We start from the raw sequence: 25,594 nt of genomic DNA on the forward strand, positions 1-25,594 counted from the left end.
CAAAAAGCCGCGATATTCCTTATTTTGTTGTGGAAGTCCCAATGTGGATACTTGATTTGCATTTTTCAGAGAGTTCAATAAAATATAAAAGTTATATTTTGGTTGCATTTGTGAGATAATAAATGTTACTGATTGTGTAAAATATGCACATAATATCGAACGCTGGCCCCTGAATCGAATTTAATCAAAATCGTATCATGGTAGACTTTGAGGAATCGGCAAACATCGGAAAGCTGGGTAAGAGAATCGATATAAGATCGTATCGTGATAAAACTGGTGATTTACACACCTAATGTACACGCATGCATTGTCCAATATGTTTGACCTAACCAGTCTTGACATGCGACAAGACATTTTGTCGATCATTTGACTTATATCTTGGTCCCATTGCACTGTCTAGCTGTAAAATCTTATTGGTACAAAATCCCACTTCATATAGTAGGGCTGCTTGATTATGGCAAAAATCATAATCACAATTATTTTGGTCACTATTGAGATCATGATTATTTAACACGATTACTCATTAACTTTGGAAACATCATGGATTTATTGAACTTTAAAAAAATAAAAAACTTTTTAACAGTGGATTTCCTTGAACTTGAAATGTAAACTGCACTGGGTAGGGGAGGAGGCTATTGTCATAAAATAATTATTTTATGTTATGTATGGCAGTCAAATAAAGAAAAGCCTCCATTGCCACCATTAAAAGCAGGGATGCTCACACTTCTATGGACTGAGATCTACTTTTTCATCATGTTATTGCAGCAAGATCTACCATGTACAATAAAGGCTATACATTATCACAATACCAAAATGTCAGTAGCCTGTAGTGAAATTTGATGATTCTCAATACCAGCTTCAATACCACAACAAATAATAACACTAACTAATTTGTTAATTATGGAAGAATGGTTTCAAGTTCTTAAGTAATTATTCAAGACTAGTAAACTGTCAGTAATAAAATATATATTAAAAATAATATAACTAAAAGTTTCAAGTATTCAAGTAAACATTTAGAATGAAATAAAACATAAAAGTACTTCTGGTCTTCACTGTATGATTATAATACATTAATACTTTTTAAAGCTACTAAAGTTATTCAGTCAAGAGCAGTGAGTGTTGTCTTGTTTTCTTGTTATGGTTGTTTGATTATAATAATGGCACACTAGACGGCAGCAGGTCTATTAGCTTACATTTATACTTACAAGTCTGACATTTTAATACAAATCTGCTTTTTTCTCTGCTGTTTATGTTCACTTTAGACATCACTCTCTGTGTTTACATGAATACCTCACCAAGACGGGCATTTTGGCGGAATTTTGAAATTTATTTGACAGTTCAGGTGCGCATTAGCACGAGCATTTTCGGAACACACGCACGTTCAGCACACACACATACACTGCCTGTCATCAAACAGGGTGCAGCTGTTACTAGATCACTTGCGAATGATAAAATTACATGCTCTGGATTACTTTCAACAGCAGAATAAGAATATGAACATTCTAATAAGGCCATCACAAATCAAACTGGTTATTTTTTCGTCACTGACGTTTTAATCAGTCTGTTTGTCCAGTCGGGCAAGTAAAATTCTCTTTCACTTGCCCCTTCAAAAATCAACTTATCCCAGACAAGCATTAATGTCGAGCCCTGATTAAATATTGTTCCCTATCTGTCACTCACTCGATGTTGTGTCGATGTAGTGACACTAGGGGTCACTCTTGGGAGCCCCAAACACCTCTGCTTTTTTGAAAAAAGGCCAGTGAGAATTGGCGAGCGGAATCTGCATGCCACTCCCCCGGACATACGGGTATAAAAGGAGCTGGTGTGCAACCACTCATTCAGATTTTCTCTTCGAAGCCAAGCGGTTCTATTCATTGAAGCTGAATTCATCCACGAAGTTCATTCACCTCATCTGCTGGATTCTGCATTTCAGCTGCTTCTCCCCCTCTGCACCCTTGGAGTGCAGAGAATGCCCCTGGGCGCATCGGCAGAAACAACTAAAAGAGTATATTCTAAAAAGAGTATATTTTCTTTCTAAAAGAGCGGCACACACGGAAGGTCTTTTTAAAGATGCCTTTCCGTTTGTGTGTTATTCCTGGTTGCGGTCGTTATCTCTCCGCTTCTGACGGCCACGATCGCTGTCTTACGTGTCTGGGCGTTGCCCACGCGGAGACATCGTTCGTGGATGGGTCTTGTCCTCATTTCAAGAACATGACCATGGCATTCGTAAGAAAGCAAGCCACCCCAGCGGCTCCCCGTCTCTGTGCTTCTATCTATGGGTATTAGGCCGTGCCGGTTAGCACTGGGGGCGATTTGGGGACCTCAATGGGACCACCTTCGCTGGGTATCCCATTCCCCAGCACGCTCGCTTGCCCCGGTCAGGCGCTCGGACGAGATCGCCGGCTCGTCTCAGGGCGAGTTCGACCTCTCGTTCAGAGCCCAGGAAGAAGACGAGTTATCGAGCGCAGCATCGGAGAGTGGGCTCGTCCAGTCGGACGCAGAGGCTTCGACTGGGCTTCCTCCTTTGGGATTGGTCGCCAGTCCCAGGCCGACGCAGAAATGACGGACATGCTTTCCTGGGCGGCCGCGAGTGTCGGGCTAGAGTGGAACCCTCCGCTCTCCCCTGAACCCTCGTGGCTCGACTATTGGTTCCTGGGCTCTGGGCGCCGCCCACGGCCTCGCCCCGCCCCCGTTCCTTTCTTCCCGGAAGTGCATGAGGAGCTGACAAGATCGTGGGAGGCAACTTTTACTGCCTGGTCCCAGTCTTTCAGCTCCCCTGCTCTCGCTACTCTCGATGGCGGAGCAGCCAGGGGGTATTCGGTGATCCCCCAGGTGGATAAGGCGCTCGTGGTGCACTTGTGCCCGCAGAGCGCCGCCACCTAGCACGGGCGCCCGAAACTTCCATCCAGGGCCTGTATGTTTACATCGTCCCTGACGGCTAAGGCCTACAGTGCCGCTGGATAAGCCGCCTCCGCCCTGCACGCCATGGCTCTCCTGCAAGTACACCAAGCCAAGGCACTAAAAGAACTGCACAAGGGTAGCTCTGACCCGGGATTGATGCAGGAACTGCGCTCGGCAACCGACCTCGCTCTCTGGGCGACGAAGGTCACGGTGCGGTCGCTCGGGCAGGCGATGTCCACCCTGGTGGTCCAGGAACGCCACCTTTGGCTCAACTTGGTTGAGATGCGAGAGGCTGACAAGGCACGGTTCCTTGATGCCCCCATCTCCCAGGTTGGCCTATTCGGTGACATCATCGAGGACTCTGCCCAGCAATTCTCGGCAGTGAAGCAACAGACGGAGGCCATACAGCACATCCTGCCCCAGCGCGGCTCAAGACCCCGCACCCCATCTGCTCGTTGTCAAGGGCATCCGCTGCAGCCCTCCCCCTTGGCCCGGCCCCGGCGTGGAACAAGCGAAGGAAGCAGACGGCACCCGTCTCACGGCCGGCAGCCAAGAACCGAGGTAGGTTTCGAAGCACCCCTGAGACAGGCAACCCAGGGGCAAGGAGACCCGCTTCTCTGGAGCTGGTGAGCAGACCATCCCCCGGTGGAGGGCCGGGAGGAGAATCTTTTGTTTCATTTTCATTTAATTTCGCCGTATGTCCAAGAGGCTGTGGTACCCAAAAATTCAACAAAAGAGCGGTTTTCTTGTTCCCTGGGTCACATGTCCGGTGCGCACGGCCATCGTCACGACCACCGTCCACCGTTCCATCTTTGCAGGTATGGCGCTCCAGCAGTGGTCCCCCCGCCCCTGTGCGCCCAGCTGTGGCACAAACACGCCCACACGGGATTGGGTCCGGAGGACTACGGGGACGAGACTCCTCCTCTCCCCTCCTCGGACAATCTAATGGTGGGCGGCAGGAGCCAGGTAAGTGCTTCGATGCCCCACCCACCGGTACGTCCGACGTGATCATTCCCTTGGTCCCCCTCGCCCGGAGTTTGGGTACTTGGCTTCCGCTTTCCAACCCGTCACGATGGCTGACCCGGACTGTCAGACTCAGCTACGCGATTCAGTTCGCCAGGCGCCTGCCCAGGTTCAGTGGCGTCCGCTTCACCTCGGTGAAGGCCGAGAACGCCGCTACCTTGCGTGCAGAGATCGCTACCCTTCTGCACAAGGACGCGATAGAGCCTGTCCCTCCAGCCGAGATGAAGAATGGGTTCTACAGCCCTTACTTCATCGTACCGAAGAAAGGCGGTGGGTTGCGACCAATCCTGAACCTGCGAGTACTGAACCGGGCTTTGCACAGACTCCCGTTCAAGATGCTGATGCAAAAACGCATTCTAGCGAGCGTCCGGCATCAAGATTGGTTTGTGGCGGTAGACCTGAAGGATGCGTACTTCCACGTCCCTTCCTGCAGTTTGCCTTCGAAGGCCAGGCATACCAGTACAAGGTCCTCCCCTTCGGCCTGTCCTTGTCCCCTCGCGTCTTCACGAAGGTCACAGAGGCAGCCCTTGCCCTGCTAAGGGAAGTGGGCATCCGCATTCTCAACTATCTTGATGACTGGCTAATCTTAGCTCACTCTCGAGAGTTGCTGTGCGCACACAGGGACCTTGTGCTTCGGCACCTCATCCGACTGGGGCTTCAGGTCAACTGGGAAAAGAGCAAACTCTCCCCGGTTCAGAGGATCTCTTTTCTCGGTTTGGAGTTGGACTCAGTCTCGATGACAGCATGCCTCACGAACGAGCGCGCACAGTTGGTGCTGACCTGTTTGAAGGCGTTCAGACAGAAAACAGAGGCTCCTGGGGCATATGGCATCCTCAGCGGCGGCCACACTGCTCGGTTTGATGCATATGAGACCGCTTCAGCACTGGCTTCAGACTCGATTCCCGAGATAGGCATGGCGCCGTGGGACACATCACGTGGCCATCACGCTGATCTGTCACCGCCTCTTCAGCCCTTGGACCGACCTTGCATTTCTATGGGCAGGGGTTCCCCTAGAGCAGGTCTCCAGGCACATCGTGGTTAGAACAGATGCCTTCAAGATGGGCTGGGGCGCTGGATGCAACAGGCACACAGCAGCCGGCTCCTGGACTGGCCCATGACTGCGTTGGCACATCAACTGCCTAGAGTTGTTGGCAGTACTGCTTGCCCTGCGGAGGTTCCGGCCGTTGATCCAGGGCAAGCACGTGTTGGTCTGGACGGGCAACACAGTGACAGTAGCATACATCAACCGTCAAGGCAGTCTACGCTCCCGTTGCATGTCACAACTCGCCCGCAGTCTCCTCCTCTGGAGTCAGCGGTGCTTCAAGTTGCTACGAGCCACTCACATCCCTGGCGACCTCAACACCGCAGCGGACGTGCTGTCACGTTAGGTTACCCTCAGGGGAGAGTGGAGACTCCACCCTTAGGTGGTCCAGCTGATTTGGAGTCGATTCAGTGGAGCACAGGTAGACCTGTTTGCTTCCCGGGAATCCTCCCACTACCCGCTTTGGTACGCCCTGACTGAGGCACCCCTCAGTATAGATGCACTGGCACACAGCTGGCCCTCTGGACTACGCAAATATGAGTTTCCTCCAGTGAGCCTACAGGGAGGATGAGGAGCAGATTGTCCTAGTAGCAACCTACTGGCCCACCCAGACATGGTTCTCGGATCTCACGCTCCTCGCGTCAGCCCCCTCCCCGACGAATTCTCCTGAGGAAGGACCTTCTTTCTCAGGGATGGGGCACCATCTGGCACCCATGACCAGACCTCTGGAATCTCCACGTCTGGCACCTGGACATGACGTGGAAGACCTAAGTGGCCTACCACCCACGGTGGTAGACACGATCACTCAGGCTAGGGCTCCCTCTACGAGGTGCCTGTATGCCTTGAAGTGGCGTCTGTTCGCTAAGTGGTGTTCTTCCCGACGTGAAGACCTCCAGAGATGCGCAGTTGGAACGGTGCTTTCCTTCCTGCAGGAGAGGCTGGAGGGGCGGATGTACCCCTCCACCTTGAAGGTCTATGTAGCCGCTATTTTGGCTTATCACAATGCAGTAGATGGTAAGTACTTGGGGAAGCACGACTTGATCTTCAGGTTCCTGAGAGGCGCTAGGAGGTTGAATCCCTCTAGACCGTGCCTCGTCCCCTTGTGGGACCTCTCTGTAGTCCTTCGGGGTCTACAGGGAGCTCCCTTTGAGCCCTTGGAGTCAGCTGAGCTTAAGGCACTCTCTTTGAAGACTGCCCTCCTGACTGCACTCACTTCCATCAAAAGGGTAGGGGACCTGCAGGCGTTCTCTGTCAGTGAATCGTGCCTGGAGTTCGGTCCGGGTTACTCACGTGATCCTGAGACCCCGACCGGGCTATGTCCCAAGGTTCCCACGACCCCTTTTGGGATCAGGTGGTGAACCTGCAAGCGCTGCCCCAGGAGGAGGCAGACCTAACCTTGGCATTGCTGTGTCCAGTGCGAGCTTTACGCATCTATTTGGATCGCACACAGAGCCTTAGAAGCTCCGAGCAGCTCTTTGTCTGCTTTGGTGGACATCGCAATGGAAGCGTTGTCTCCAAACAGAGGATCGCCCACTGGGTCATTGACGCTATCACGATGGCATATCAGGCTCAGGACGTGCCACCCCCTGCGGGGTTACGAGCCCACTCTACCAGGAGAGTGGCGGCCTCCTGGGCCCTGGCCAGTGGCGCCTCTTTGGCAGACATCTGCAGAGCAGCGGGCTGGGCAACACCCAACACCTTTGCGAGGTTCTACAATCTCCGGGTTGAGCTGGTCTCGTCCCGTGTATTGGCAGGCACGAGCAGGTAAGTTCTGGGACAGCTGGCCGGGTGTACCCCTTGCGCATAGCACCTTTCCCCTCCCTTGAGGTGAAGACGTATGCTCTTGACCCAGAGTCATGTTCACAGACTGTGATCCCTGGATGACTTTCCTCCTTAGCCCTCTGGCAGTTGAGTTTGTGGAGAAACTCGCTGACCGGCCCAGTGCGTGCACTAATGAGCCCCTGTACTGAGGCAGGTGCTCCACATGTGCTGGTTCCCCGAAGGCGACCCCATGTGATATCTTCCACAAAATCGTTTCCCTGTCGGTAAACTGTGTCTTCCTTGGGCAGAGGCCCCTCTGCCCCTGGTCGCCATGCTCTGTAGAAACTCCTCCCCCTTCGGGTAGGACCTACCATGGGACCTCTCCACATGACTTACTTCCGACAAGACTCGGTAAGACCATGTGACGTATTCCACTCAAAATACCCCCCCCCCCCCCTTTTTGGGCGGGGTGTGGTCTCCGCGGTGTCTTCCCCTTGGGAGGGACACCCCCCCGATGCAGACACTTATGGCTCCCAGTCAGTTAATTCATTCTACTCTTTTTGGGGAGAAAAGAGAGGGAAATAGGCCTCGGCTGGTCTAGCCTGTCCCTATAGTTGGGCAGTCGACTTGTTCCTGATGGACCGGTCGAAGCTCATAAGAGCGTTGGGGGAGGTTACGTGACGGCCTGGCGTGCTGGCTACGAGGCACACAGCGGTCTGCCGTCACACACCGCCAGTTCACGTAACACAGTTCAGATAGTTGTGGCGTTTTGTATAGGGACCCCTAGTGTCACTACATTGACACAATGTCGAGTGAGTGACAGATAGGGAACGTCCTGGTTACTTTCGTAACCTCCGTTCCCTGATGGAGGGAACGAGACGTTGTGTCCCTCTTGCCACAACGCTGAACTACCCGCTGAAATGGCGAGGACCTGGTCTCGGCTCCTCAGCACAAAACCTGAATGAGTGGATGCATACCAGCTCCTTTTATACCCCTATGTCCGGGGGAGTGGCATGCAAATTCCACTCGCCAATTCTCATTGGCCTTTGTTCAAAAAACCAGAGGTGTTTGGGGCTCCCAAGAGTGACACCTAGTGTCACTACATCGACACAACGTCTTGTTCCCTCCATCAGGGAATGGACGTTACGAAAGTAACCAGGACATTTTCAGCATTCTCTGATAACAATTTTTTCTTCTGCAGTATAACTCCTAAAGTAAATGTACGTTGTTTTAAAGGAGTTTTAGATATTATTTTGGAAAACAAGCCAAAACTTATTTTGTTCCAGTGTATAATGGGCTAAGACTACACTCTCTCACCTTTATGTTCACTTCGAGCCATCCTTAACTCACAAAACTTTCTTTATGATAAGAGACACACAGTGAACGTGACACATATTATTATTCACTATATCGCGAGCCATCACGTTATAAGCTGCAGCAAACATGCGGAAGTGACGAGCGTCCCCGCGCCAGAGTGTGCATCAGCCGGGAGGAGATTCAATCTCTTCCCTGGTCACTTCACGCAACTCATAGACATGGCACTGACCACACAGAGAAATGGCAGTTTCGGAGTTTATTCCAAAACCCGCTTCCTTATTACTTTAACTTTAATAAAGGATGCTTTAAAGATATAACGTCGGGTGTTTCATTGCGAAACGAAATACAGCACAATAATCGTTTTGTCTCGGATTATCTTGTTTTCATAATCGTTGGAAGCCAAAATCGTAATTGAAAATAACATTTGATTAATCGCACAGCCCTATCATATAGCTGTATATTAAACATTAAAATAGGGTTGTCACAATATCAAACTGTCAGTAGTCAATACTTTTATTTAAGTTCTCAATACCACATCAAAAACTAGTAGATACTGAACAAACTCTATTTATAAAGTTAAATATTAGAGGGTCATGAAACCACCTGTTTTAGCACAGTTCAACTTTCACCACAATTTTGAAAAATGCTGAATAAAGTGGGCGTGGTAAGCAGCATAGTGAGGGGAAGGGGGGAGTGGACACGGCAACTGTCGTATCTCTGACAGTGAGTTTTATTTAGCTTAAATTGAGTTAAAGTATCAAAGTTTTCCACGAATGCACAATGTACTTCAAAACTACACACAAAAACATGCACAAATATACATGTTGATGTCTTTAAATGATGGTCCTATTTTCAGGTTCCAACTGCATTTTGCCATCAGCAGTAGTGTGGGTGAAGAGTCTGTCTGTAGCGACCACCTGTCTACTGTCTTTTCAGACATAGTGTCTGACAGCACCAAACCTGAATCCAAAAAAAAGGTGAAGTGCATGTGCACACGCAGAACGCAATCAAACGCTATATAGCATACAGCTCATGCTGGAGGTAAACAAAGCACATAACTGTGTGTGTGTGTGTTTAGGTGGTCCTCACGGTCATTGCAGGCTTGCTGGGCAGTCATAAGGAGAATCTGTGTAATTTCTTGATGGAAGTGAATCAGAAAAGTGCCAGGTGAGAGAGTAATCAAGACTTCATGAACGTTCATAACTATAAGGCTGTCTTACATTTAATGTCAGATGTGGGAGATTATTTTATATTACCCTTCTGCTCATAAAGTGTTTCATTCTATGATGCTCAGAAGATCAAATTTGGCAGTGGTTGCAGTTATTTTGCAGGTGTACAATTATCAACAAAGAAAATAATTTGTACCATGTTTTACACCTGTCTCTGCAAATGTTTCTCAAAACAGGTTATTTTACTGTGTACCACTCCCCCAGTGCATGTAGCACTTCATGTAGCATCATACAACCATGTTTTGTCAAAGTTGGGGTTGTAGATTTCTGTCTGTGTTTACAAGTTGGAATTTCATTTGGACTTTTCCAAACACAACAATAGGTTGGAAATGTTGAATTTTCAAATTGAATGAATCTCAGCATGGATTATGGGTCTGTTCCAAAGCCTAGTGAGCTTCCTCCAGAGGCAGCATTTTGAGACATCATAGGTGCGCTCCCGACACGAAGGCTGTTCCAAAACGTAGGTATCTTAATTATGCTGCCTCATAGTATAACTCGTTTTGGACAAATTTTAAGGTAGCATCATATGTATCCTTCGATAAAAAAATTATCGACAGAAATTTTCATTGTTGAATAGTCGTTTGATCTCGTTTAACGTAACATGAGAAACTCTAATGATGACACGCGAGAGCAGCACTGCAGTTCACGCCTGACTGAGGAGAGGAAGAAAACACAGCTCACAGTCCAGATGCAAACTAAACTTTCCAAATAGCTTCAGGTGATGTAGATCGCAAAGTATGAGGGAATTATAATGCAAAAATACAAAATAAGTAAATACAGAAGCACTCTTGTTGTGGAATAAGTGGAGCTGGAGCTGCCGCTCCACTGAAGCAAAACTTGCGTGTCGAGCGTCTTTAAATGAAACACCCCGGCATTACATCTTTATTGCAGTTGTGGTATAGCTTTATTTAGTTATATTTAATGCGTTATAGCTTTATTAAAGTTCAAATAATATGGAAGCAGATCATGTAAATAAATACAAACTCTGAAACTGGCATTTCTCTGTGCGGTCAGCGCCTCTTCTATAAGTTGTGCGAATGTCCACAATCTAAGGGGGAGAGATTGAAACTGCACCCGGCTGATGCACACTCTGGCGTGGGGATGCTCATCCCTCGAGTGCATGCACTTGCTGCAGCTAGATTATAAAGTGATGGCTCACGACTTATTGAATCATAATATATGTCACTGTGCATTTCTTATTGTGAAGAAAATTGATAATACGCAGCTTTATTAATCAGAGAGAGTTTGTTTTTTTGTGAGTTAAAGATGTATTGAAGTGAACAGAAAGGTGAGAGAGGTAGTCTTCACCGCATTACACACTGCAACAAAATATGTTTTTGTTTTGGCTTGTTTTCCAATATAAATATCTAAAACTCCTTTAAAACAATGTAAATGTTCTTTAGCAGCTATACTACAGAAGCAAAAATTGTTATCTGAGAATGTTGAATATAATTTAAAAATACAAGTATTTTAAAATATCTAAAAATCCTTTACAAAATTCACCTGAGAAGCAGCATATAAGATATTTAGACTTGCTTATTAGAGAATAGATCTTGAATATAAGTATATTTTGTCTTTACTGCACTCGCAGAAGTATAAGCAAGTGAAAAAATACACATATATATATACAAAATACACTTATATTTAAGATACATTCTCTTAAAGCAAGTCTAAACATCTTATATGTTGCTTCTCAAATAAATGTATCTTGTTCTAAGGATTTTTTTAAAATGTTCAATGGAAAACAAGACAAAAACACTTGATAACAATAGGATTTTTTGCAGCAAATTTCTTTACTGAATTAAACTTTATAAAAAGTTTTTTTTTTTCCCCCTTTAATTCAGTGAATGTCAATTAGAGGTATTTCGTAAATATTATTTTGTCTTTATTGTTAGTAAGCACATTTAATACAACCTTTTAAATCAGGGCACAAGCTGAATAATCGGTTATGAGCAAATGATTAATCATTGCAATAATTGCCAAATAGTCAAATAATAGTTCTAATAATTGTTAAATTAATCGATTGTCAAAATAATCATTAGTTGCAGCCCTAGATCCCAGAATGCACCATGATGAGCACGGCGGAAAAATTCATCCAAGATGCCGGAAAGTAAAATATGGATTATAAATATACCTCTAATACATTCAATACTGAAAAGTATAGATATATATATTTTTTTTATATCTTAGAAAACTGACTATTTTACCCAAGATATGTGTACTATGCGTATTTATGCTCATTAGAGTATCGCGTTGTTCCTCTCGAGTCACCTCTATTGAAATCAGTTACGAGTCAAGTCTTGCGTGCGTTACGCGTGACGAGCACTATTTGAATGACGTGCGGAGCTGCTGCCTATTTAGAGTGTTCCAAATCACTCTCTTATGAGGTATCATTTCAGTAAAGATGCTGCCATAAAAGACAGCTGCCTATTTAGGCAGGAGACAGCAAGGCAGCTCACTAAGTTTTGGAACAGACCCAATTTTTTCATTATTCACTATTCTCATATACTTTCAGTTCAGTTTAGTTTATAAACACTGAGAACTGTTTGATTGACAGATGGGAGGTGTTTTGCCCTACTTTGGAGCGCTCAGAGGAGTTCAGTGCACCACATCTGCAGAGGTTCCTAAGCAGCCTTGTGGCAAAACAGAGAGATTACTCCTCCAGAGTTCTGCTGCTTATACCAGGGTAAGACATACATGAACACTGTGGCTGTGTCTCAGAACCTAGTGAGCTCGGCAGCATTTTTTGGCATCATAATAGGTTTGCTGCATTTTGGGGCATTATGCCCAAAAATGCTGTCTAGGTAGGCAGCTCACTAGGTTCTGAGAGACTGTACACAAAATACATCACTACTTTGACAAACGAATAAATGAAGTGGTCAATGCATTCTATGACATGCATTGAGTTTGTGAATTTGTAGGTACACTGATGTGCTGGATGTAATCCAAACTATCACGGCTCATCCAGACCCCCTAGTTCACAGCCGAATAACAGTTGGTGCCATCTCAGCCTGTGTCAACCCACTCACGTCCTTCATTAAACACAGGCAAGAAAGTATTTCTACATGCCATTTTTCACACCTTCTTTCTAGAAGAACACTTGTAACTCAGATGGTAAATGCTGTAATTAGAATTATATGTAATTATGTGGCTGCATTATAATTATATAGTTACTAAAGTCTGTTAACATCCTGCTAATTTCCATCTTTTCTGATGTCACATCTGAAGCTCTCTTAAACTGCTCTTCACAGGCTTCTCTTCCCAAAACTACTGGAGCAGTGCAGTCATGGTGAGTTTCTGCCAACATGCCAAGATGGTGACATGGCACAGTGGTTTAAAATCTGGGCTGGTAACCAAAGGGTTATAGCTGCGAACCCCGAACAGGGTGATACATAAGATGCTTACACTAGGGGAGTTGCCCATGTAATATGCTACCAGTCAAAAGTTTGGACACACATGACTGAATGTATTTAATTAAAATGTACTTTGAAATGGATATGTTGCACCAGATAGAAAAGGAAAAGAATCCATCATGTGCTGAGCATACATAATACTTTCATTACAGTTTAAAAAGCATCTCAGGTAGCACCTAATGAGTTGGTTTAGAGAATGCCCAGTGTGCAGAGTTATTTAAGCAAAGGGAGGCTACTTTGAAGAAGCTCAAATATAAGATTTGATTTGAAGTTTAGATTTGTTTAACATATTGTGTGGTAATACCCATACATTCCCCCCAAACTTCACGTTATATTTTTGATGATCTTACTATTAGTCGAAAATTTTTAAAACAGTAATAATAAAAAATTAGTAGTCCAAGAAGTAGTGTCCAAACATTTGACTGGTAGTGTAAGTACACCACTAGTGGCTTTGGAGTAAAGCATCAGCTAAATAATAACTTAGATGAGTAACATGTTTCTCTTTTAGGAATTGTCAGCAATGTTGTCTTCACGGGTTTGACTACCGAGCAGAAGCACCCACTTCTGAAACACATGCAGCAGCTGGTCCGGGCAGCCAATCCCAGAACAGCATTTATCTTAGCAGAGAAAGGGGCTGTCAGAAGGTTTGAGCATTAATGGTTACTTAGAATTTGTCCTACACTCTCACACACCCCCTTGCAGTGTTACTTATAGATTTCTTTGTATTAAAGGACTGAAGACATGAGGCTTATCCTGAATGACAGCAGTTTCTCACAGTCTCATATGATCAATGCACGATACCTACTGTATCCTGGCTGGTAATATTCTCTCTCTCTCTCTCTCTCTCTCTCTCTCTCTCTCTCTCTCTCTCTCTCTCTCTCTCTCTCTCTCTCTCTCTCTCTCTCTCTCCTTCTGCGATTATGTGCGTATGCATGTATGTGTATAATTAGGACTTCATTGTGTACTTTCAGGTGGGAAGGCAGGTTTGTGTCTGGAAGTGGCTTTTTGTCTATGTCTCAGCACTGTATTGAGTTCAGTCGTCCATTGGAGAGAGCATTATTTCTGCAGAACTGCAAAGGTACATGTATGTGTAAATATCATAATTCATAATACATATTCAAGAGGGTTTAATTAGAAAAGAGAATGCTGGCAACGTGCAGAATGATGCTGTACAGCCATGTGCTAAAAAGGCCAAAAAAACACAATTCACTTTCTGTGCTCTCTTTCTGATTCCTTTCTCAGCTCTGAAATCCTCTCTCAAACCCAGCCCTTTCACAGGAAACATCTATCACATAAGTGGGAAAGTGCTGTTTTCAGGTAGGGCAGTCTGTCTCCACAATCTCATGCTAGATCTGCCTTCATATGAGTATTTTATGGGAAAACACACTCTGTTCTTAAAACTTAGTGAGATGCCCACTGTCTACATTGGCAGCTGCCATGTAAGGCAGCATCCTAATCATCATGGAACCTCATAAGTGACAGATTTGGAGCACCCTACTTAGGCAGCAACTCTCATAAATAGTGCTGTGCACAGGTGACTTGGCTCGCAATTCATTCCAGTAGAGTTAGACGTTAGCATGTTACTCTAATATGAAAAATATTTGGTGAAATAATTTTTTTTTAAATAGACTGAACTATTTTTATCAATACCCTAATGGAATATGAATATGTTTATTTATAATCTACACTGTTTTTTTACTGATACATGCAGTGTTGCCTTAGAATTTGGCAGCATTATTAAGTTACCAATATTTTGGAACAGCCTTTGCGTCTGAAGCACACTTATGGTGCATTAAAATGCTGCACTAGGTTTTGGAACAGAGAGATACAGTGACTTAGACAAGAATAACCTATAACTGTCTATGTAAATGTGTGCTGTTTGATTCCAGGATGTCTCTTGCTCTGATTTTGTCTGTGTAGTAAATGTATGATTTTCCTATGAGAGGTAGTAGGCAGGGTGCCTGTGGGGTAACACCACACGGTAGGACTCTCACCTCTGAATCCTCAAAGTGATGTGGCCTGCACACATCTGTTCTTCTCACTCATTTTTTCTCAGTTGTTTCCTTCTGTGGTCACCTTTTTTGGAGGGGTTTTTTTTTCCACTGTTTTTTCACTGTTTACTTTGAATCTTTGGTTTAGTTGCATGGTGAGAGTGGGCAGATTGTCAGAATGGATAGCTATGAGTGATTTAATAGTGCCTGAGTTACAGCACGCTAGGTAGTGTAGTTCATTTAGGACCCATACAGTCCAAACACCATCTGTGATGCATAGTTGTAACCATTAAACATTTGTGTTTTGCTATCAAGATCTTTAGATTTTTGCAGGGTTCCCACAGCTATGAAAAACTTGAAAATATCAGAGAATTTTAAAATGGTGTTCTCCAGGCCTGGAAAACTCTTGAAATTTCTATAGTGAATATACATTTTTCCAGTTGTGTTCTGTTTTAAAACGTTTCATCAGCTATGCATTGCTCTTGAGTGCGGTAAAGCTTTCTCTCAAACCATAGTGATGTCTGACTTGTAAGCAAAATAGTTTGTTTTTTTATGAGTCAGTTCTTTTTAATTAATCAGTTCACAAATTGGTCTGAATGATTCATTAGCAAATTGATGTGATTTTGAACTTTTACACATCTTTATTCAGTACTCACCAATAGCTAGTAAAGTCATGGAAATTAATTGGTCAAAAAGTGTGGGAACCCTGTTTTTGTTACCTGCGTTTCGATTTGGTGTGTTATTTGTTTTCAGATTCCAGTAAGATGCATTTTTGTAGCTTTTCTGTAAAATTCAGTGCATTTTGTTGAGTTCTTTTAAAGTTTGACTCCTTGCTTGTGTGTAGAGTGCTGATGAGTAGTAGTCCACGCTGCAAAGGAGTGTTTGATGGGATGGATGGCTGTTGGCACGCTGTGCTAGACATAGTTCCCTGTCTGATGACATGATTGATAAATGAGTGTTCAGCATGTTGGACTCTGTGATCTGTACGTGTGTGTGTGTGTGTGTGTGTGTGTGTGTGTCTTACTCTTACTGCAAGTGGTGTCTCTTTTCACTGTAGACAATGACAGACTGATGGTAGTTAACTGTAACTCTATCAGTGGGAATGTGACCATTGCCACTGATCAAGGGACTCAACATGTCTCATGGACAACAGAGAACTGTTACCTAATGTTTCATGGAGTGGGGCTCACCCAGGAGGCCCTGAAAGACTGGCTCCGGCATTCTGCCAAACAGGTAAATGCAGCATATAGAAAGGCCCAGATGGAATCTCCACACTTCACATAATTTTGGGAGGAAACTTGTGGAATTCTGTGGAATGGATTTAAACATGGTAAAATGTGTTAAATAGAGCTGAGAGTTCTGCACTCATATTGGTAGCTGAAAGCATTATCAATTTAGCTAAAATATTTAAAGCTTTAAAGTATGCAGATTCTGCACAACCATATTACACACATCAGCTTTAATAAACGAACTTGTCATATTTTGCGCATGCAGATTCTGTGTGAGCTTGCATATAGACCTACATGATTTAGACCTACGTGATTTTTATGAAATTATGGAAGTGTTATGACAGCGTTATATGTTTAACAGAAAGTGCCAAAGAAGTTAAAGAAGAACCACAGAACGCTGACCCCACAGGAGATCAAATACATTCATGTGAGTCTATATAAACACATGTATGCTCACATGGTCTACTCATCACTTTGGCATTCAACCAGATATTAATTTTTAAGCTTAAATACTTTCTTTTTTTGTGTCTGTAGGTGAAAAGGCACCTGGATCCTCTCCCTCCTGGTTACTTCTACAACGGTCATCACTTTGTCAGTTTCTATGGAGAGAAACAGAATTTCCATCCTCGTATCTTTCAATTCCAATATAACTTCTTGAACACAATGTTGAACAGACATTGTGGTGGAAAATTCTGGGTTACTATCAACCTAATGTCCGTGTTCTGCACCTGTAGCAAGCTGTTGATTACCATGGCTATAATTTTTACTTGTCCTATTGTGTTTTAACAATCAGGAATGCTTTACAGTAAACGTACTTTGAATGGAAGCAATCAGGGCACAGTGTCACTCACACAAACAGAAAACACCATAACAGTAACACACGTGACACTAAAATAACGCAATAAAGATTAACTAAACAACATAAAATGTAACATAAAACGCCACAATGTACATACTGTAACTTGTATCAAAAATGAGAAGAAACAACCGTTTTCATAAAATATAATATGTGATGAGTACATGTATTGTCTTGTTAAACATAATATAAATTTTCACTGTTTCACTGTTTTTAATTCAAATTTATTTTTTATTTTTTTACAATATTTGACCATAAAATGACGTGTTGTCTTCTTAAAATATAATTTTTCACCGTAAATGGTAATTCCCAGTTAATAACAGTTCCCTGTTTGTCACTCACTCGACGTTGTGTCGATGCAGTGACACAAGGGGTTCGATCTTGAGACCAATCACCTTTGCTTAAAATAGAAAAGGCCAATGAGAATTAGCGAGTGGAATTTGCATACAGGTATAAAAGGAGATGGCATGCACCACTCATTCAGATTTTTTCTTCGGAGCTGAATGCATGCTAGTGTTCGTCCTCTCACCTTTCGCTTACGCTGCTGGATTTAACGGCGCATATCAGTGGTCACCCTCGCACGGTCGAGTGTTGTGCTTCCCCTGGGTGCTTCGGCGGCTGAGTCCGCAGGTGCTAAAAGAGTATATTCAAAAGAGTATATTTCCTTCTAAAAGAGCTCACGCAAATGCTTGGCTTCTCTTTAAAGATGTCCTTCCGTGTTTGCACTACTGGATGTGGCTGTTATCTATCCCCTCCGGACAGCCATGAAATCTGTCTCGAGTGCTTGGGGCGTCAGCACGCTGGGCAACTTTCATGGAAGGGTTATGTTCTCATATGCCCATCAGAACATTGCGGTCGCGGCTCACTTCCTTCATGAAGCAAGGAGCCACCGCGGTTGCTCCCCAACCCACTCCGTCCTGGGCTGATGCTCAGCCGGCCAGGTCAGCAAGCACCGCGGGCGATCTGGATGTGGATATGGGAGCGTTTTCGCCGGCTCAACCCCCGTGGACCTCCCATCCCCCAGCACGCACGTTCTATCCGGAAGAGCTGTCGAGTGATACAGGCGGTACGCCTCAGGGCGGATTTAATATGTCAATCGCGGCTTGCGACGAGGATGAGCTTTCGGTCACAGCTGGCAATCCTAGCTCACTCGCGAGATTTATTGTATGCGCACAGGGACCTTGTGCTTCAGCACCTCGATGGACTCGGGCTTCAGGTCAACTGGGAGAAGAGCAAGCTCTTCCCTGTGCAGAGCATCTCTTCTGAAGACCTTCAAGCAGAAGGTAGCGGTGCCAGTGAAACAATTTCAGAGGCTCCTGGGTCATATGCCATCCTCAGCGGCGGTTCTCCCCCTCGGGTTGATGCATATGAGACTGCTTCAACAGTGGCTACAGACTCGAGACCCGAGGTGGGCATGGCGCCACAGCACCCAGCGTGTGACCATCATGCCACAGTGCCGTCAGACTTTCAGCCCTTGGTCGGACCTGGTGTTTCTACGGGCAGGTGTTCCCCTAGAGCAAGTCTCAAGGTGCGTCGTGGTCATGACAGATGCCTCGAACTCGGGCTGGGGCACCGTGTGCAAGAGGCAGGCTGTCTCGGGGCTCTGGACAGGGCTCCTTTGACAGAGGATCAACTGCTTAGAGTTGCTGGCGGTATTGCTGGCCCTGCGGTGGCTTCGGCTGTTGATTCAGGGCAAGCATGTGTTGGTCCAGACTGACAACACAGCGACCGTAGTGTACATAAACCGCCAAGGCGGCGTACGCTCGTGTCACATGTTGCAACTGGCCCGCCGCCTCCTCCTCTGGAGTCAGCAGACATTGAGGTAAACCATGCAGCGGACACGCTCTCATGGCAGGTAATGCTCCATGGGGAGTGGGGACTCCACCCCCATGTAGTCCAGCTGATTTGGGAGAGATTTGGGGAGGCGCAGGTAGACCTGTTTGCCTCCCAAACGTTCTCTCACTGCCCCCTTTGGTACTCCATGTCCGAGGCTCCCCTTGGCATGGGTGCCTTGGCGCACAGCTGGCCTTGGGGGCCACGTAAGTATACGTCTCCTCCAGTGAGCCTCATTGCACAGACTCTGTGCAAAGTCAGGGAGGACGAGCAGCAAGTCCTGTTTGTTGCGCCATACTGGCCCAACCGGACATGGTTCTCGGATCTGATGCTCCTGGTAGTAGCACCTCCCTGGCGCATTCCCCTGAGGCAGGACCTTCTCACTCAGGGGCAGGGCACACTCCAGCACCTCTGGAATCTCCACATCTGGCTCCTGGACCACGACCACTTAGGCCAGACCCCCCCTCTACGAGGTGGCTGTATGCCTTGAAGTGGCGTCTCTTCGCGAACTGGTGTTCTTCCCATGGGGAAGACCCACAAAGATGCGCCGTCAGGTCTGTGCTGTCTTTCCTTTAGGAAGGGCTGGAGAGACGGCTGTCTCCCTCTACCCTGAAAGTGTACGTGGCTGCCATAGCAGCTTACCATGACACACTGGACGGGAGGCACTCATGACAGCGTGACCTGATCAACAGGTTCCTCAAGGGCGCAAGGAGGTTGAATCCTCCTAGACCGTGCCTGATTTCCTCTTGGGATCTCTTTGTGGTCCTACCTGCCCTACAGAGAGCCCCCTTTGAGCCCCTGGAGCAGGCCGAGCTCAGTACTTTGTCTCTGAAGACGGCCCTCCTGGTGGTGCTCACTTCCATCAAAAGGTTGGGGGACCTGCAGGCGCTCCCTGTTACCAGCGAATGCCTGGAGTTCACACTCTCACATGATCTTGAGACCCTGGCCCGGTTACATGCCCAAAGTTCCCACCACTCCTTTTCGGGACCATGTGGTGAACCTGCAAGCGCTCACTTCAGAGGAGCTGTGTCCAGTTCATGCTCTGTGAATCTATCTGGACCGCACACAGAGCTTTAGTTGCTCTGAGCAGCTCTTTGTCTGTTTTGAAGGACAGCAGAAGGGGAAAGCTGTCTCCAAGCAGAAGCTAGCCCATTGGATTGTGGATGCCATTTCTCTTGCATACCAATCTCAGGATTGCCGTGCCCCTATTGTCTGGTTGCAAACCACTAGAGGTGTTACGTCCTCCTGGGCACTGGCAAGGGGGACCTCTCTAGCAGACATATGCAGAGCTGTGGGTTGGGCTACACCCAGTACCTTTGTGAGGTTTTATAACCTACGCATAGACCCGGTTTCTACCCGAGTGTTATGCGGTAACAGCAGGTAGACCGGGCGGCCGGTTGGGTGTACCGCTTGCATTGCACCTTTCCACTTTTTCAAAGGTGATAATGTGCGCCTTTTTGTCCACAACAGTTCCCCGTATCCGGTGAACCCCGGATGCCTCTTTAATTCTTAAGCACTGTTCAGTGACAAACTTGGCGGGGGAGTAACGACACCAGGCCCAGTACTCATGGTATGCCCCTTTTCAGGTGAGCCTGTGTGCTCGGGCTCAGTGCTCCATGCGTGGTGATTCCCCCTTGGTAATCCCGTATGATGAGTTTCCACTGTTCGGTTTCCCCTTAGGTGAACCCTGTGTTTCCCCTCGCCAGAGCTTTCTCTGCCTCAGCCACTGTGGCTGCGTACCCTCTCTGTAGATAGGGTCCTCCGGTGGTATCATTCCATATGTGAACTTCCCCGTTGGTAAGTCCATGTGAGGTATTCTCCACATGTTAACCTCCCTCTGGTAGGATGTGGTCTCCATAGTGGTTTTCTTTTCTGGAGAGGGAAGAGCACTTCCCAGCGCTATTCTAGAAAGTGCTCAGCTGGAAATTGCTTAACAGCAAATCAGGAAAGGCACCGCCGGTAGCCTACTTGGGTAAGTGCCTCCTCCCCCCTTAACAGGACTAGGGAGACGCCTTTCCTATCTCGCTGGAAGGTCACGACATGGTTGAGCGCTCGCTGCGAGGCACGCAGCAGCTTGCCTGTGTCCACTCTTCCATCCCTCGTGACACGGTTCAGTGTCTGCGCCGTTTCCTATAGGAACCCCTAGTGTCACTACATCGACACAACGTCGAGTGAGTGACAGACAGGGAACGTCTTGGTTACTGATGTAACCGCTGTTCCTTGATGGAGGGAACGAGATGTTGTGTCCCTCCTGCCACGGTGCTGAACCGGCCGCTGACATGGCTGGGACTCTCTATCGGCTCTGAATTATGCATGCCATCTCCTTTTATACCACTATGTCCGGGGGCGGAGAGTGGCATGCAAATTCTACTCGCCAATTCTCATTGGCCTTTTCTATTTTAAGCAAAGGTGATTGGGGCTCTCAAGATCGAAGCCCTAGTGTCACTACATCGACACAACGTCTCATTCCCTCTATCAGTGAACAGAGGTTACTTCAATAACCAAGACGTTTTTTATTTTATTTATTGTAGCAGTTTTACATTCTTTTACCATAAAAAAATGTATGTCTATGTTTCTAGGAACATAATTCCTGTTGGAGGAGTTTAATTACAGTTCTGCCTGCTTGCGAGCTAAGCTTTAAAGTGTACTAATTTAAAAGCATTTTCCATAGTTATACCAATATTTATACAAACTGAGAGATGAGTCCAAAAAATTATCTGTGGTAAACAACATCATTGAAAAAATTTTTCTAAAATTTAAAAATCTAAAAGTAAAATTTTCATATATTGATGTGTATGTGATTGTGGGTTGTCTAATTTGTGTATTGTCTACCACATGTGTTCATTCCTTACATGTGTGTGCCTTCAGTGATGGACCAGTTCATAGAGGAATACGTGCAGCAGGCCAATAAGGAGATTGAGTGCTTCAACAGAGAGGTGGACCTTCAGCCACATGCTGACCTCTTTGACCCTTAATCCCCTCATCTGACAAATTCACTTGCTGGGGGGGAAATATACATTTTCAGATCGAGGGAAGGGAAGGATTTAGCTCACAGCCATAAATGGAATAAAAAAAATCAAGGCCTGATGAGAGATAATTGCCCAATATGCCATGACTGTAAATAGTACCAATGAGAAAACTGAAATGTAATTCTGCAGCATAAAAACTGTAATGCAAGGCCTGTGTAAAGCCAAGAAATGTAATCTAATGTCTCATCACAGATGGGTCAGACATTCCACTAAATTCCACTAGTTTTCTGTCTTTATGACGAGATCAGTGATCAAGTCCACACATTCCTTAGATACAAAGGATCCCCCCAGATTGTGTGTCTTTGGCAGTGTACATATTGGTGATACTCCATTGTGATGAGTCCTCCCTGCAATGTTGCATATCGCCTTAAAATTAGCCTTGGTTGTCCCACTGTAATTCCAGTGCCTAGCAGACATATTGAGCTGAATTTTAATTAAGTTTGTGAGTGAGGCTGAATGTGATTAAACAGGCAGAGGGCTCATTTCCAGCCACGTGCATCTGGAAAGGCAGGTGCACTGCACCTGCCCTCAGTCAGCTTCTTTATATCTGTCCACTCCCGCTGCGAAGATCAAGGCTGAGGATCTCTCATCTGCTGCAGATCTTAAGTACACACTGTAGTTCTTTTTCCAGCCATTCTGAAACGATCAACTAACACTGCAGTACTTAAAGCACACAACCCCATTTTGGGAGAGGGGGTCAAGGGTATGGGTTTATCGGGGTATAATTCAAGAGGGTTGATGGAGGGTTATTAGGGGTACTAATTTGTTCTTAATCAGATTGAGTATTTGATGTTGGGTTGGTGTGTAGCACCAGAGATTGGTTTGGTGGGTTTGTGTTAAGCCTGTTCTTGCCGAGTCTTTATTGGTAATAAGGCATGGCTGTACTGAAGCCTGTACTGGCAGAAGCAGAGTTAGTGTGTGTTTATCTCACCTCCATAGAAGCTGATCTGTACTGTACTAGATCCGTACTGTTCAGTATTATGGTCATATTTTAGCTCTGTGCTGGGGTGTATGTCTTTCTATGCATGTTTACTAACTAATCACACACAGCAGGGGGGCAGCAGTGTCTGCACACACATATTTGACATTTTGTCTTTTAAGACAAGCCTTAAAAAAGCTCAAAGATGAAAATGTTGCTTTTTAAACTATTATTACGCTACTAAAGTGTACTAAAGGTCGTGAGGGTTGCACTTCCAAAGAACTTGGACACTGCTGGTCTCCTCTGTGCTGCAATATACAAGTGAATTTCTATACTAGTGTTAAAACACTACATAGTTTAGCAGTTCTCACTCACCAAGCCATATTCACAAGTTTGTCTGAGATTTATGAGCTACATAGTGGCAATGTCACTATGGACACTTATTTTTATTTTATTTTTTTACTTTTGCTATGGAGATTTACAATATAGTAAACCTGCCTTTGTCTCCTGAGACTTTGTCTCTTGACACTTATGTATCTTTTCAGTATGCAAGTGCAATTTTACTCAAGACTGCCCTGATATGAACAAACTCTGAAAGGATGTTGCTGAGAATGTAGATCTACTTTAAACCAATAAGCAATGAGAACTACTCACTAACAGGTGATATTAGTGAGTGCAGTTAGAGATTAGAAGGAAGCAGTCATTTTACTCTAGCTTTCAGACTGAACACATGCTAAAAAAAAACTTGACGCAGCGCATTGAATTGAATAGAACGCAGGTGTCTTTATGTGTTTTTAAATGTTGAAAACACTCGGTCTCGAAACACAGTTGGTTTGAATGGCCCTTTACAGTGGTGTTGCTTTCAGAGTTGGATTCTACACAGCAGCTTTCCTTAAAGGGTACAGGGCTACGTAACATTTACATAATATGTAGTTTAAAGTAGCAGCCATTTTTAGCACATACTATCTGCATGTGTTAAGATGTCTTGTCGAGTTCTATTTATGCTCACAGAAATGCCTTTCACCAAACTGGAACAACAAAGAAATCGCAAGAGTTTAATCTATTTTTCATATTGGAAAGAAACAGTTTATCTTAAGAGAAGTGCAAATTTTATTTTTCTAATGCTGTGAAATCAATTAAATTGGAGACAGGTGATAGTAATCCTGGGTGAGGCAGATGATCTCCTGAGAGAGAGAGATTTTGGCTGCCGCTGCAGAGTCTTGGCTGAGAGCAGGGGCATCCCTACACAGAGCTAAGCCCCAGTGTTGGTGAAAGGTTATGAGTTATTTGTCTATGTAAGTGTAATGGGCCAGTGGGATCTGCTGAGTAACAGAAAGGCACTGGAGGGCAACAGTAAAATTCAAAGACAAAGAAATAAATTATTGTCTCAGACTTGAGTTGATGGATTTAGAGGGTATGTTTTGGTGTTTGTTTATGAAGCTTTTTCTTCATAGTTGAATAGATGAACACCATGAATCTGGCTGTTGATCCTTATTGTAGAGGATTCTAGTGAGGCCCTCCAGAGGCAGTTCCTGGTATTACATGCTAAACCCCCCTCTGGACCACACAGCTGTAACTGTGGAGCTGAGGTTAGAGGAATAAAACAGAGTTTGGTGGAAAGAATTCGACATTTATATGTCAAGAATAATCTTAAATTAGAAGCTGCAATGCTATTCAGATTAGAAGGATACCTTTTTGTTGTTGTTGTTGTTGAACAAAACCCGGCCTGGGTTCAAAAAGGTAAAATTTTGAAATTGAGCACTTTGTTGAGACTGAAATCAGAATTCTGAGTCTCTACCTTGCTTTTGGTGGCATGCTATTATTATTACATAAATGTCCTGATTTTCTGTGGTCATTAAAGACTTGTTCCTGACCAAACTATTTTATCTTGTCCATTCTCCAGCCCCTAAAGCCTGCGGATCAATTCATTTTTTAACAACCATTTAGAGGCTGATTTTAGAGGCTGATTCTTCAGACAGTACGTGTCTTGTGTTCTCAGGTAATTAGTAGAGTTGGCAACACCAGCATAGAACTTTTATTTCTAACATCCATCACAACTGACCTAGATTGTGCATTGTGTTGTGGTTGTGACATGCAGTGTTTCTGGGGGCTGCAGTAAAATTAGGACAAGCTAAAGGGCTAAATGATTTAAATTGCAGCTGTCTGGCTGGGGACAAGCCTGAAAAATCCTTGTGAAGCCTGAAAATTGAAATAGCTACAAATATAGATGTAATTAGATATAAGCTATTTGCACAAAGCTAAACATGTACCCGAAAGGTCATGTATTAGCATTATGGTGAGCCATTGGACCTTTTTTTTTTTATTATAGATTCCCAAGACTTTACCTCAAAATCAGAATATCCAGTGCTAGGAATTCATGATGTCTTTGCTATCTTTATAACTGAAAAATATTTCAAATGGTTCTACTTGAAAAGTGGCAAAAGTTTTGAAATGGCTTTTTAAGGGGTTCAACAAAGATTTGTGAAATTCTAAATTTGAGTGTTGTTTGCACGGAACTACTGTAACTCCTGTTTTCTCCTGTGACTGATGCTTTTTTCTAATATATATGTTGTATTTATGACTAAACGCATTAAAATATTTATAAGCTACTTCCATTGATGTTTTTGTAGTCTGTTCAGTAATTCACAGTGTTGTATGAACCATATTCAGAGCAGCACCATACTTAATTTTTGACGAGAATGAAAGCAAGAATGCGAGGGATAGAAGTACAGCCTCTTCAATGGGTTGTACTCCTGTTTAAATTGGTATTCATCGTTCAGTTGATGAAACATTGGAGAAAAAAAAATCTTTCTTGCCATTCATTAGACTGTGCTTCTATCCATCACAGCCTCCTTTTCATTCATGTCAAAAATTAAATATGGCGCTGCTCTGAATAAGGTCTTTTTGGTGAAATAGGATGCCAACACAGTTCTTAATACATACAGTGCATCCGGAAAGTATTCACAGCGCTTCACTTTTTCCACATTTTGTTATGTTACAGCCTTATTCCAAAATGGATTAGATTCATTATTTTCCTCAAAATTCTATAAA

The 25,594-nt window shown here is 44.8% G+C and overlaps 1 protein-coding gene across 1 annotated transcript in view; it reads left to right on the top strand.

Annotated features, from left to right (window-relative positions):
* The window catches only part of LOC127411877 (dynein axonemal assembly factor 9-like), a 57,453-nt gene extending 32,300 nt beyond the window's left edge, over positions 1 to 25,153 (top strand). Inside the window, exons 25-37 of the mRNA XM_051647723.1 lie at positions 8,901 to 9,021; positions 9,123 to 9,211; positions 11,831 to 11,959; positions 12,195 to 12,320; positions 12,525 to 12,562; positions 13,195 to 13,330; positions 13,418 to 13,504; positions 13,658 to 13,770; positions 13,929 to 14,003; positions 15,735 to 15,910; positions 16,268 to 16,333; positions 16,441 to 16,534; positions 21,464 to 25,153. Coding sequence (XP_051503683.1) covers positions 8,901 to 9,021; positions 9,123 to 9,211; positions 11,831 to 11,959; positions 12,195 to 12,320; positions 12,525 to 12,562; positions 13,195 to 13,330; positions 13,418 to 13,504; positions 13,658 to 13,770; positions 13,929 to 14,003; positions 15,735 to 15,910; positions 16,268 to 16,333; positions 16,441 to 16,534; positions 21,464 to 21,570 — 1,357 coding nt within the window. The 3' untranslated portion in view covers positions 21,571 to 25,153. The remainder of the gene's footprint in view (positions 1 to 8,900; positions 9,022 to 9,122; positions 9,212 to 11,830; positions 11,960 to 12,194; positions 12,321 to 12,524; positions 12,563 to 13,194; positions 13,331 to 13,417; positions 13,505 to 13,657; positions 13,771 to 13,928; positions 14,004 to 15,734; positions 15,911 to 16,267; positions 16,334 to 16,440; positions 16,535 to 21,463) is intronic.
* The last annotated feature ends 441 nt before the right edge of the window (positions 25,154 to 25,594 follow it).

This window comes from Myxocyprinus asiaticus, chromosome 21 (assembly GCF_019703515.2).
Source record: "Myxocyprinus asiaticus isolate MX2 ecotype Aquarium Trade chromosome 21, UBuf_Myxa_2, whole genome shotgun sequence".
Taxonomy (NCBI): domain Eukaryota; kingdom Metazoa; phylum Chordata; class Actinopteri; order Cypriniformes; family Catostomidae; genus Myxocyprinus; species Myxocyprinus asiaticus.